At 30.1% G+C, this 14,884-nt stretch overlaps 1 protein-coding gene across 1 annotated transcript in view; it reads right to left on the bottom strand.

Annotated features, from left to right (window-relative positions):
- Nucleotides 1-14,884, bottom strand: part of LOC106465574 (inner centromere protein-like) — a 62,160-nt gene that overhangs the window by 9,032 nt on the left and 38,244 nt on the right. The window contains exons 8-11 of the mRNA XM_022393496.1: nucleotides 11,873-11,986; nucleotides 6,506-6,804; nucleotides 5,291-5,458; nucleotides 476-554 (exon numbers count right to left, since the gene is read on the bottom strand). Of these exons, the coding sequence (XP_022249204.1) occupies nucleotides 476-554; nucleotides 5,291-5,458; nucleotides 6,506-6,804; nucleotides 11,873-11,986 (660 nt within the window). The remainder of the gene's footprint in view (nucleotides 1-475; nucleotides 555-5,290; nucleotides 5,459-6,505; nucleotides 6,805-11,872; nucleotides 11,987-14,884) is intronic.

Genomic DNA, 14,884 nt, shown 5'->3' on the forward strand with positions numbered 1-14,884 from the left:
CTATAAACCACTTCCATTCCTACATTACTTTGTTAGTATACACCATGACTGTAAACCACTTCGAGTCCAACATTTCTTTAAGTTGTTTTAGAAAATATTTTGTTTATAAATATTGTATACCTTCCAGTTCACTAATAATTTAAATAATGTTAGTAAATATTATGGTTGTAAACAACTGGCAGTGCCTTTGATCATGTAGGATTAAAATAAGGTTATAAATCTCTTCCAATTTGCCAATTATACCTCAAAGTTGTGTTCAATTAGGTAAAGTATGGCCAGCATCACTTCGTATCATACAGCTCATGTACAGCTAAAAATTGCTACCTATTTTAGACCATTCATTTTTGTAATTCTGTGAAGGGTCATACAAGTAAAACTTACTGAAACAATAGAAAAATTATTCAGATCTAAAAAAATATGGAAATAGTATTGAAAAAAAAAATAATTTTCTTTACAGCTGACGGTATCTGCATACCTGTTCCCTTAATTTGGTTAATCGAGCATCTTCTTCTTGCTGACGTCGCTCTTCAATTTCTGCTTCTTTTTTCTTTCTCCTGGAATATTTTTCAAATTATTTTTCATCTTAAAACATTTTACCCTTACATGTTCTGTATCTGTTTATTTAAAAATTAAAAATAAAATACTGAGATAATCTTTTATCTCCCTCACAATCAATGTTTAGGCAAATTTATAACCATCACCAAGTCTTAAAGAAAAATCTCAAGCACATCTCACACAATAAAACCGATCTTTACAATAAGGCTCCATTTAACTAGAACTATTTACCTCAACATCTGAGCACACTGTTTTTAGCACTGATATAAAACAGATTTCTAGGCTCCATTATTTTTTTTTTGTCAATAAAAAGAAAATTTTTACTTTAAAGAATTAGCCAGTTTTACATTATTCTTTACAGTTTTTTCATCAAAGTTCCAAACTAAGAACAGATTTGTGATACTGAGTGCAAGATTAACTAAAAGGTTTGTCACTAACTTGTCTTTATTAGTCTCAATCATTCCATACAGATTTAGTGCCCTATGTGCAACACCTTCTTGACCTAACTTATGTTTTCCAAATTTTTTGGAAATGTTGAATCTTAACTGTAATTATGTTTTTAAATAAATAGGATTAGACCTCCATGTTTATTAGCAACACAAGAATTTTCACATACTAGAGTACAGTAGATTTTTTACCATACTAATGTTACCATCATGCAATTCAAAAAGACTCTAGAATATTTATTTGAAATTACTTCCAAAAATACTTAAATATTTTCAGAAAAACATATTTGTATAGTGTAAGATGTCTCTCCATACACAAATAACTTCTGTATGTATTATTCATTTTATTAATTTTGGTAAATCAAAACATTTAGTGACTGCTTTAAACCAGTTTTGTTCATTTAGTTTCAAAAATATACAGTTACATACACTAAAATAAAGAGCATGATTAAAATTAGTATTAGTAATCACAATCTTAACTACTTAAAGACTTTGTTACTTTGGTTAAGACTTTAAGGTCTGGTAAAGGAAAAGATACACAGCATCAGCTGCTCATATGATATAGATTGTCAGTTTTTGTGGATTGATTGGTTTTAAATAATAAATATGTATGAATTAATGCTCAAATTTCTTAATTTCTAGTTCTGTTTAGACACTGAAAATTTCTATATTGAAATCTTACAAACTGTTTCCAGAACTCTTTTGTTTTGTTTTTTTCTGTTCTTAGACTAAATAAACACAGAAAATTAAGTTATTTTGGCTACAGAATTTCTATATTGTGCTAACAGTTCATCTTTGCTTTCAATGAATTTTTATAAAAGTAAGCAAATTCTTGATTTAAAGATAAATTACTAAAATACACACTACTGTAATTAAACCCCTAAAGACCTTATTTTCAATTCATCTGAAGGGTAGCCACGTAGGAAAAATATTTCTTTAAATGCATCACTGACACGTCATTATAAGAATATTTGCTTTTTTAAATGCTTATATTAACGATGATACACTCTTTTACGTGACATTACTTTATAATTTATCTGTCATTAAAAATAAAGAGCACAGCAGTACAACCATTTATGACGATATAACATCTAGACAGATAAATCATTTAAACAAACACTGTAATTTAACATGCTAGTTTAACTTCAGCTCACAATTTTCCCCTATTGCATACAACCTAACTGATAGCTAAACAATAACTCTCTCTAATGGTGTGCCATACCTCTTACCATCAGGTAAGTATTTTGTAATCGTAGGTTCACAAGAAAACTTAATACATATAAATACTTATTTAAAAAGATTACACAACATTTATATTACTTCCAACAAAAGTATTCAAACAAAAAAGGTCAAAAACAAACTACAGAAAAAAATGGACAAATAAAACCAATACAAATTACATTGTGGGAGGGGTAAAATATATCTTGGTATAAAGAGGTGAGGATTCACACAGCAGCTGAGATAAACCCAATGAACTGCTCTGGCTCATAAAATGTTTGGAGTCAAAAAAATTGCCAACCTCATATTTCTGTCACCAACTTTCAAAAACAGGTGCCCACTAGAAGCCAACTTTTAAACAATCAATCTGTGACATATATATATATATACCCATACAAGAAAGATTATTGAAAAATTGATGAAAAGACAAATTTAATGGGTTTAAGGATATTATTCCTACTTTAGAAAAAAATTATTACAAATACAATTGAAACAAATATTTGGCACATGGGTTGAGACAATCTACATTTTGATTTTAAACAAACAATTAAGATTCATCAATATAAAAATTAAAGAAAAAATGAGTAAATAATGTAACTCTTCTGTATTTGTGTTTGATAATCTTTTCCTGAAGCACATCACATCAAGTTGTAAAAGAATTAACTACTTTTGCTTTGATACAATTGTTACAAAACATAATTTTGACTTTGCTATAATACATGAACAATGGGTGTTCAAAATTTCAACTGTCTGAGAACTTATGAAAACTTGGCATTTGAGGTGTATGAAATATTACACTAAGTTGTTGCTGATCAACAGATGAAATTTCAGGGACAGTTTCACTAGCTAAGCTGACTATGGCAGCTGAATGATAAACAAACACCAAATTTAAGGTATCTACATAAAACGAAAACCCAAACAAACACTAATTTTAAGATATCTAAATAAAAGAGCTACAAATAAACAGATTTTTTAAAAATATACACTGAAAAACACAAAACCTAAATATCAGTGTTCAGGCCTACAATTTTCCACAATTACTCTAAATATTTTTCCACATGCGAGGCTTATGAAGTGGTTAATTCTCATATATGTATTTATATGCTATATGTATGTAGATAGCTCTTTGTTAGAGTACCCTTCCCATAATGTAGGTTGTGCCCTAATTTTGTCTTTCAAACGTGATGCCTTTTGTTTTAGGCATATTTATATGAATAGCTCTTTGTGCATATATTTATGTCTGCTTATTACACTAAATAACTAATTCTAATTTCTCTTCCCAATGATCAACAATGGCTAATTTATAATTAGTCCCTCCGGCAAGTTTAGACTTTTGTGATATGTCATACTGCGCTTCATGTTTTTTTGTTCCCACATTCTGTGTATGTTTATGAATGATTTGAAGGAAAGTCATTTCTGAGCAAAAGAATCATAGGGAGCTTTTGTTTGATAAAAAATTTTATCCATACAGTTCATAAATGAGTAGTATATGATTTTAATAAAATAAATCTTGTACTTTTCAAACCTTATATACCTTATATATATATATACATCCCAGACTAAAAGTTTACATTTTCTTTTATCTTGCATGTTTTTTAAATTTAGAAAAGTAGATTTTTAAATCTCAACCACACCATGAAAACTAATTCTTAGAATTTATTATGAGACATTTTTGGTTAATAGGAAAAATGATATACTTTTTAATAGCAACAGAATATATCAGTAGTTATGATAACCATAAATAAATTAACCACAAAAAGACAATTTTAATGATCTTAAGTTTTAACTATATTAAATCAATGATGTTTATTTGTTGGCACAACCACCACACAGTTCATTGTATTTAAGAAATGTTCCAATTCTTTGGTGGGAAAACATTTAAACTGAAAAATAACTTACAAATAAGTTAAGGAACATTACATAATTGATGGTCTAGAGTAAGTATATGTTTAATCAGTATACATTGTAATTAACAATACTGATCAAAAAGAAGTTTGCTTCTATAAATATTCTTTAAACCAATGTCTTAAATACATAATATATTGAAATATTTTTGTTTACTTTAGACTCTGTTCAGAGAGATTTTTTACATGGTAACATACAACTTTGTAGTAAAATTGGTTTGATTTTACATTTTCCTTCATTTCAGACTTTCAAATGTATTAAAAGTTCAAAAGGATACCTATACTGGTGTTTGCTAGGCTGTTAAACTGTTTGTTGGAATTTTAAAGTAAATTATGATGCATTTATATTAAATAAATTTGTATGATTATAGCCAATTTAGGAATGCATTTTTGCTTAGTAATACCTAAATTTTGTATGTCAAAGCATAAACAAGCACTTTTTCCATTTGTCTTTGTGATATCACTAATCATTCTTCTTTTCTTCACAAATAATGTCATCTGTGTCATCACACTACACCTATAGAATCAGCATCAACCTATTGTTAATATAAGCTCTTCCCATGTCACACTCTTTGTTAACTGTGAAATAAATTAAACTTCTAAATGTTTTTTAATAAAAAGTTTAAGATCTGAATTTTAAATATGGAATAGCATAGTCAATCAAGTTATCCCTTTCATCTAAGTTTTACATTATTGTGGTAAATATGATAATATCACAGGAAGAATGTTCATTACAGTCATTACTATTTTTTTTTGGTCACTCCATTAATTATACACAATAATCTGTTAGTTTCTATTTTATATTGTTGAAACTTTACAATGATTTAAGAAACTACATTACTGGTTAAATATGTTTGAAATTTTGACTAAATAATTAAAAATACACGAATTAACTGTGTGTTCAATTATTATTGACCCATTTATATTTTCTCTAACATCTACACCTGAATTGTGATACACACTCACCCTCAAGGACTTCTGAATTGGGAAATATTTTCATAATCAGACAAAATTTATACAACACAACCATGAACAAAATTTTCATACTAAAACTATTTTGATAACTGAATATTCACTGTGTTGTATTAAATATAACATAAAATAATAATAAATAGGGTATTCTAAATTACAGAAAATAGTTTCACGGTTTTAGTTTGTAACACTTACCAAATTTGCTTCTTTTTCATTTCTTCTTTTCGGCGTTCTTCCCTTTCTTTTTCTTTCAGGGCTAACTGTTCTGCTTGTTGTTGTTCAAGATGACGAATTTTATCTTCTTGTTCCTTTTCTTGCTGTTTTTTATTTTCAATCACTCTCTGCATTCTTTCTTCTCGTTTCCTGAACATACATTAATTAATTCTAAGTACATTTCACAGTCAAAAAAAAAAGATTGTATCTTCATATTTCTTGTGTCAAAATTAATGACATAAAAAATCTTAAGAGAAGAAAAAAGAATGTGAAAAGTTTTACTTTAGATTTTTTCCACATAACAAGCATCAAACGAAGGAAATCATCTGTAATTAATAAATCATATTTTTAACAGTCAAAACTACAAAAATTTACTCAGATTTTTGCTTAACATGTATTTGTTTCAAAGTTTCAGCCTCTGAGTTTCCTGTTACATCTTACACCCAAAAATGACTGGCTCTATAATGAAGATATATGCAAAATTAAAGGTATTATTTTAGTAATTTATGTAAAAAATGTTTCTCAACAGAATACACATTTATCTTCCAAAATGTGCAATATAATTAAAACGAAAATAAACATTTCATTTATTACCTAAAACATTTTAAATTATTCATTTGTTTTCATGAATAATTAAAATTTACATATCAATAGATTTTAAAAAATGAAGATAATTCCTGTAATAATCAACACAACTTCTTGTAAATTGTTTTTGTGAAGACAAGAAGATTAATTGTTATGATCACAAAACACACGCATGAATAGTAATAGCATAAAGAGAATTTTCATAATTGCAACAGGTCGACTGTACAAGATATTAGTTTTTTAAAGTTTGTGGTGCATTTATACCCAATACACTGTTGATGCTCTGCCCCTGGTTGTGTTTATACAACTACATAAAAAGGACAAGTAAAACTTATTTAAAATGTTGTTGTTGTTTTACTATTTTTTCTGTTTGTATTAGGCATACAATGGTAAATTTTCCAGATGCGATTCTTTTTTCTTTTAATTTTGTATAAAATTTATGATCAATATATTCCTTAATATTTTATAAGCAATCTACCAATTAATTTTTGAGATCCTTAATTCTTCATTTATTATTATAATATTCCATACTTATTGGGGATGAGAGAAGTTTATCAAAATATGTAAAATAAAAGTGGCTAAGAAAATAGAATACGCATTCATAAACATTACCTCTTTTGTTCTTCAATCTTCTGCTTAAGAATTTGTTCTCGCTTACGAAGGATTTCTTGTTCTTTCTGTTGTTTCTTTTGAATTTCCAGTTGTTTTTGGTATTCTCGTTCTTTAATTGTCAAACTCTGAGGAGTACCACGGGACTTAATGAAAGATGAAACGCCTGTCACAATGTTAGCTGGAAAAAGGCGAGACTTTCCTGACTGAGGAGTATTCTTATTGCTACTACCACTGGAAGTATATCCACTGTAATCATTCTTCAAGGAGTGAACTCTACTGAGGTGTCCTTTATGTAAAACCTGTTTGTATAAAAAAATTAAATTTTGAATTGTAAGCACAGAAAATTGTTACTAATAAAATTAGTTTTTTCTTACAGGCTTTCAAAGATAGCGTGACTGCAATATGAATATCTATATATTTTTTATAATTGCATAAAACATGTTTAGTTGCTAAGCATTTGTTGCATTAGGATTTTTCTGACATTAATAAAGCAAGTGTAATTGAATACATTCAATTAATGAAAAACAATCCTATAGAAGTCAAGTTTTTATTATTCAAATCCTTGTACTTGCTTTTTGCTGTTTTGGTATTCAGATCTTATAACAGAAATAGTTTAAACATTTTCAGCTACTTATAGATTTTCCTAAAATCAAAAGATCTGTTATTTCTTAATAATTCATTATTCAATTTTTCAATACACTGGAGTACGACTGTTTGCTAAAAACCAATATGTTTAAGAAGTCACACAGAAATTGAGAGAATTTTCAAAATATCTTAACCATGGTTTGATCAGTTGGAAAGAAAAATGAATGAACCGTGAGAGAAAACTGGAAAAAAAGATGTAAAAGTGAAAACAAACCCAAACCCCTGACTAGAAATTTTAGAAGAGTATGACATAAAAATGTAAAAAACAGCATGTAACAAGAAATTTTGAAAGACTTTGGAAAAGTATAACCACCAATTTAAAGAACTAATTAACACAAACAAACTGACTTATGAGGATGCTAAGGCACCATTTTCCAAAATAAAGCAGAATGGTTAAAAGTGTCTTGGAAAGTGGACTGTGGCACCTTCAATAAACACACATTTGGCATACAGGCACAGAGTCAAAGTGACCAAATGCAGTAAAACACAACATTAACTACTTGCACAAATCAGTGACCAAAGAAACTGTTTGTTCTAGTTTAACTTGCACTTGGCAGCCACGCTCTTCAGTGTCTAGTCACTTTAGTCTAGTGCTTTGTCTGAGTCTCTAATATACCATGAGTAGTTTACGTGTGTAAAATAGTGGATGTAAAAATTATTACAGCATCAATGAAATCAAAAATGTAAAAGTCAGAGAACAATGCAATTGCAATATACCTTGTCATGAGTTTATTAGTGAAAACAATGTTTGCAATGGGAGTTGGTAGAAAACCAGCCTGTTTAGTTTGTGGTTTTAGTGTTTCTGTATTGAAGAAATACAATTTGGAAAAGCACTACAGCAATAATCATACAGACCATGATGTAAAGTATCTAATGAGCTCTGAATTACTGCAAGTGTACATTGCCAGGAAAGAGTGCACTCAACAATCAGAAGTACAGCTGTTGCTTCCTACTAGCTGGCTCTATTGTTGACCAGAAAAAAAAGGAAGCAATTTATATTTCCTGATGACAAGATCAGCTGATTGGAGAAGCTTCAAATAGAAATTATAGATCTGAAGTACAACACCATCCTGAAGGTCAGTTTCCCAAACTTCCAGCCCTTCCTACTGAGATAGATATGATCTCATTTTGGTGACTGCTTCCACTCACAGAATCGGCCATTTGCCTTTTTTCCACTCAGTGTTATGTTTGGCACAATGCGAGCAAACAATTTCTATGGTGAAGCTGATTAAAAACAGAAATTTTGCTCGTTTTGTGGAGAGGAATATGAGTGGCCTGATTATACTGGTGACCACTAACCTACAGCCAGATATCAACAAGTTAGCTTATGGGCTTCAGCCACAGAAGTGGCATTAGATTAGAGTTGTGTGAAATGGAAATACGTTATAACTTTAATCTTTTTTTTTTAAATTGCACATTTTTTTTAAACATGTTGTGATTTGTAGTCCTTACTAGTGCATACTTTAATAAATTTGTTTATAGGTTGATAAACTAGTAATCCTTCAGGGTTGTAGAAATTATATTTGTGACCCTCAAGCCAAAAAGATTTGTAACCGATGTGTTAAAGCTATTGAAGCTGTTTTAGAAACAAGATATTTGTTGTTGCAAAATGGACCATTCACCATTTGGTTTGTTTTTTTTTCTTTCAACATAAATTTAAACTATTACTATTTTATTAGTTAAAATATAACATAACAAGAACTGTGTGGTCTCTAAACAAAGTCCAAAAATCCACTATTGAAACACTGAAACTTAGGAATAAGAACATCATATTTGTTCAAGCTCAAAGTAGTATAAGGTAATCAACTTGTTTTTTACTAACTCCCCACAAGTTAATGCCCACACAATGCCAGCCTGACTGATATGAATATTGAAACACCATTGTTTTCAGTCATTTACTAAAGTAAAGAACTGAATTATTTCACAACTTAAATTTTCTACCGGCCTAAAAAAAATAAGTTTCTGATGGAGCAGATAACTGAACATCTTGTATAACAGTAAAGTTAATAAAAGAACAGTGCACACACATTCCATCAGTACCTATCCCAATACAATAATATTCATGCAGGGTGTCAAGTAAAATGTTTATTGTGTTAGAAAAATTAGTTAAACATGTCAGTATTAAAAGTTTGTCATACAATCATTACACAACACAATCATACAGTAAATGACTCATTATATACTTAGGGTTGGAAAAATAATCAATTGTCATGCAACATTTAAGTTACTGTTCTACTTACAAGGTAATAAGACAATGATGGATTGCAAGACAGGACTTAAAATAGTGGTTGAAAACAGGAATGATTTATTTGCTGATACTTAAAAATGTCTGCACAAAATATTTTGCTGAAGGTATTTGAGTTTACCAAGATTTTTGACTAGGTTTTTTTAAAGGACTTTTCAGGCCTGGGAATTGAATTTACAAACTATCAGGACTTTCCAGGATTTATATGAATCCTTGCTAAAAAATTCAGAATTAAATATCATGAATCTCTGGCAGCCAAGAAGTAATCTATATGTTTGACTTTAGAAAGGATGTTTTGAAAAACTTTTCCTCGTTTAAAATAAACTTTAACATTAAATTTCTGGCAAGTCCTTTTAAGATTTTTGCTTAATTTGGGAATATATCTACAGTGGCCTGAAGAAAGCCTCAGTATAAAAGCCAAAACATTGTCCTCTTTCATTCACCAAGCAATTGCAGTTCATCAAAGCTGTCAAATTGACTATGTCTACTCTATCTAAAGATCTACTGAAACAACAAGACTGATTTTAGCCCTGACTTTACATGAGGTATAAACCATTTTAACTTCACAATAATATTTTGTAGGCAAAGATAAGTATGTTAATATCATATACTTGATGTTATGCTTAATTCTATACCTAAATGGTAGATACAAAGGTTTAGAAACAATGAACCAATATTGCTGTTGATGTAACAGGCTGAAATAATTTTCACTTTGAGCAGTACTGTTAAGCCATGCTGGTTCTACTTATAGTATACCAGAGAGATTAAACTTTATATTTTCAACAAGAATAGAATCTCTGAAGAGCAGTGCTTGATAAAAAGTCTAAAACCTTGAACAATAACCCTTGAAAGATCTCAAGAAAAATGGTATAAGAATACAATAAAAGAGTTGAACCAGTGAGATATGTATATAGAAAAAACAAGATTGAGATGATGAACTAAAAGGAAGGAATTTGTTCAAGATACCACTGTACAAAACACAGTTCATGTTTAAAACTAACTATTTCAAACATGAACATTTTAAGAAATCTAGCTTACAAAAATTGTAGATCAATATGTACAAGTGGTTTGTACTTTGTCCATTGGTTAAAGGAAACAATCAATGGTTTGATTGATAACACGTTACACCATATTTCACACAATTTACAAAAGTGGGTTGTAAAAAAATGACATTCAGAATCTGTCTTGGGTACCAATGAATCCTGACCTGAATCTAACTGAAATGCTCTAGAACATTTCAATTCACTGTTTGAATGACAGAATAGGTATATCCTGAAATTTCACTACCCTGAGGCTGATTTACTAGAAAAGCAAATCTACTTCTTTGGGTGTATGCCAAAGGATGATTGAAAATGCTTGTAAAACAGTTCAGGCATTGATTAAGGCCGAAACTGGGGCCCTAATTGTAGAATATATCCTTTTTATTCTCAAAATGTGCTTTCCCAAGATTGTTGGTATTAAGCATTTTTGTTTTATGAACAGCTACAATTCCCCTTGCTGTTCCATAACATTATCAGAGCTTATCACCCAAGAAACAGTTCACATATGTCAACAAATAAAGATGAGAGTTGCAACCTGTTGATGTTAGGACTAGTTATAATATAAAGTCTTGACAAAAACATCTTCTGACATTCTTTATTCCTCTTCAGTTTATATTTTATTTTAAAGTTGTTAAAAAATTAGTTCTATAGATTCTAAGTGCATAAAGTTGATGTGAGAGGCCTTATATCCATAGTCTCACATACAAGTGCTGATAAATACTTTTAACTCTTAACTTCTTTTTGCTCCTAATCACAGAGAGATCACCTTATGGAAATACAAATAAATTTGAGTGCTTATTTAGTATTTTTAATATTTTTTTAGGAATCTTTGTTTATCCTTTGCTTCACATGTAGGGATTCCAGATTTTATAAAATAAAATGCAAGATTTTCAACAAAATACTTAGCTGAAAATCTGTGAACTAACAAGTCAATGCTGCTCTTGAATGACTGCATGATATACAGTGTAACTCAATAAGCAAGTATCATGCATATCATTCTTTTTCTTTGTTTTATTAATCATTATGTAGCTTATTGAATTCCACCATTTTATTTCACTCAAATACATCACACATTCAGCAATTTATGCATTAAATGAGCTACTACGTATTATTATTAGTAAGTTATGCCTGTAGTAGGTGTCTGAATAAAATTAAAAAAAGGCTTTATATGACAGATTGAATCACACCAATTTTAAAAGTGCATATATCACACACAGTTAACAAAATCATAAAAATCTACAGATCCTTCAAGTATTACATTCTTTCAAATTTGTTTCAGTGAGTAAAAACAAAATAACAGTTATACATTTTTGAAATATTGGACAACACTAGTTAGGTTTCATCTTGTGATTTGCTGTTTAAAAATATTACTTTTGTTGTTCTTTTACAAACAATCATACAATTATTAGAAAGAAAGATTTTAATTTCACAACCTACCTTATTCGAAGACGATCCTCCAGATCGCAAACTTTTCTGTCCACTTGAGAACTTGGTATTACTGGTCCGTATCTGATTATTACTACTTGCAATCTGACCCAGGGGATGAGCAAACTATCAAAGACCACAAAATTCACATAATGAAATGTATAACAGTTTTATTAGATTTTGGTGTCCATTCTGGAAAATCATATAATGTAATGGATAAATTGTTTTGAATTCCCAAACTACATAAATCACCAACCATGTAAATACAATTCTAGTCGCTATAAAGGTCTCAGATACATTAATGAGCATTTAAATAAACAGTGTAATGTTATCAACTATTTTAGTAATCTGGTCTTCCAATTGATAAAATTTAGATCTTTCACTATAAATTTCAAGGCCTTTTAAGATTTATGGAAAATCAATGTCCAAAGAAAGAAAAGTAATATGAATTAACTCAGTTGACGATGTAACTAAACTGACAGAAGACACAGCAGACTTGTTGAGAAACCTACTAGAGGAGGTGTTATTGGAAATACATAAGAGTACTTATGTCTAAAAGATTATTTTGGGTTAACTTAATTGGTAATTTGTTTACTGTGGTTCAAATGTTAATGAGTATTCTGTTAGAAACCACTGATTATCACCCAGCTGGTAATGGCTTAGAAGAAAGGCTTAACAAAACTTTACTAGATATATCATAATACTGTGAGCAGGATCAGAAAACATAGGATGAACAGAATCCTTTATTTTTATTAGCATACAGAAGTACCAAAAATGAATCCACACAAGAAAAACCCTTTCTTCTAAGCCATCATATGTAACGTATTACAACCAAAATGTGATTGTATTCTACAAAATAGTGGTCCACTAGAACAAAGCAAAGATAGTTGCACTTTATAAAAGCCAGTTTTATAATACTGGATACGGTAAAATAAAGCTGCACGTAATGTTAATCAGACACGGCTGAAAGATCTACAAAATAAAAATAAAAAATATATAGAGATGTATAATTTCATGAGATTTCAGCTATTAATAATACACATTTGTGGTTCTGTGCTATAATTTGTAGTCATTCTAGAATGAAAAAATATGTAATTTAGATCTATTTCCTAATTTTTTATCATGGTTACAAGTTGGTCAAATTGACTAAACTTGTACAGACATAGGAGAGAGAAAATAACATATAAAATGTAATGTTTCATAATTATCTGGAGGTTATAAAGAACTTGCATGTAAAATTTGACAATTTTCTGATGCATAAAAGTATTTTTAATCTTAAGATCAAAATTATTTTGCATGTTGAATAGTCAACATACAAAATGAAAAAATGCATGAGTAAACCATTAACTAAAAAACCTTAAAACTTAATTTTAAAAATCTGGTATTTTGTGTACGAAAGCCTTGTAATGTTTACTGATAATCTGTAAAATTTCATGAAGATATGGATACATTTAGAATCGACCCAGACCATAGTCAAAGAGTTAACTTGATTGCAAGATGAGTTATCTTTGTTTGAGAAACCCCTTAACTGTGAAACTAGTGTAAAATTTAAACTGGACAGAAACAAGGAAAAGATTATGTTTACAAATACAGGAATAGCTATTTTGAAAGCATTAAGGGTAATGCAGACAGGACTAGTAACAAATTATAAGAAGTTAATTAGAAAATATCATGACAAGACAGGCAATCTAAACCAGGCCTCAACAAATTCCAGGTGCCAAGTCGCCATGGTAACTAAAATTTCATCATGCCACCTAGTATTTTCTACCATTTTATTCGTGCATAGGGCTGTGCTAAATAGAACTCAAATCTAGAACAGTTCTGGACTCTTCGAAGTCCAGAACTATTTTCCCATTCTTTGAGCCCTAAACTGAACTTTGTTTTTAGGATTTTAATGGTGGATTCAGCACTTCATGTTTTTTCAGGATGAAGTGCTGTGGTTATACAACACATTACTAATTTTGTGCCATTTTATTTTTCTTCTTTCTCTCAATTCACGTTTTCTAACTTTTCTGTGACTGAACTACTCTTTCAGTTGACTTTACTTTTACTCTGCTCCTGCTTGCTTGTTCGTCTCTATATGTTTATCACTGCGGCCTCTACAATTTTCTATAGCCTCGACACCAATGAATTGCAAACACAACATCAAGGCATTCTATTATCTCTACTCACTTTTCCTCATTTACTCTACAACTCCAAACTCATCAGACTCTTCAGGGAGTATCTCAAAATTTACAAAATGACCATACCTAAAGTCATTTACTTGCAAAATGTGTGTTCAATTTTGAAGCATAGTCTAGCACTGTAGCAATGCTGCCCAAATTTCTTTCTGTTCAAATAAAAACCTTCTTAAATCGCTCACAAGCAAGGCATAAAGACACGGAAATCGATCTCCAGCCAGTCAGCACATAAAGGATTGTCACTCATAAAGGTGTGAACAAAAAAGAATTGTCCATAAAAGTGAAGCAATTGGATATGTTTGAGGGAATTTTACAATTGCTTCAGTATTTTTAATGTTCAAGAGTTGAGAAAGAAGCTATAGAAATTTAAGTATTCTGAATGTGATACACATACACGTAGAAATGGCACAAGTAAGGATGCCTGTATGACAAAATTAGGTCAAAAACTAGGCGAAGCCCAGTTAACAGGTTAGTTAGTATTGAGAATCACAAGTTGAGAGCTATAAAAGATGAAGCTACAGCAAGGATGCTGAGAAAAATGTTAGTCACGAGTTTGACAGCGATAAGTTACTGCCACCAAGTTAGTATCACTGTAGAAGCAACTAAAGAGTTTACGATAGCACCTCAAATCGGTGCTTTGATGTGAGATCTGTTACTCCAGACAAGTGTAGTAGTACAAGTAAAAAGGCAACCATATCACTCACCATCACAGTAACTAATTACTTGAGAGTTTTGGTTCTTGTTTTGTTTAGCCCGGGAAGTTGCACAGATTGATCAACAAAGTGTTACAACTACTTGAGGGTAGTTAGGAATACTATTTGGAAGGTCGAAAGAATACAGAGAA

This window comes from Limulus polyphemus, unplaced genomic scaffold, assembly GCF_000517525.1.
Source record: "Limulus polyphemus unplaced genomic scaffold, Limulus_polyphemus-2.1.2 Scaffold1987, whole genome shotgun sequence".
Classification (NCBI taxonomy): Eukaryota; Metazoa; Arthropoda; class Merostomata; order Xiphosura; family Limulidae; genus Limulus; species Limulus polyphemus.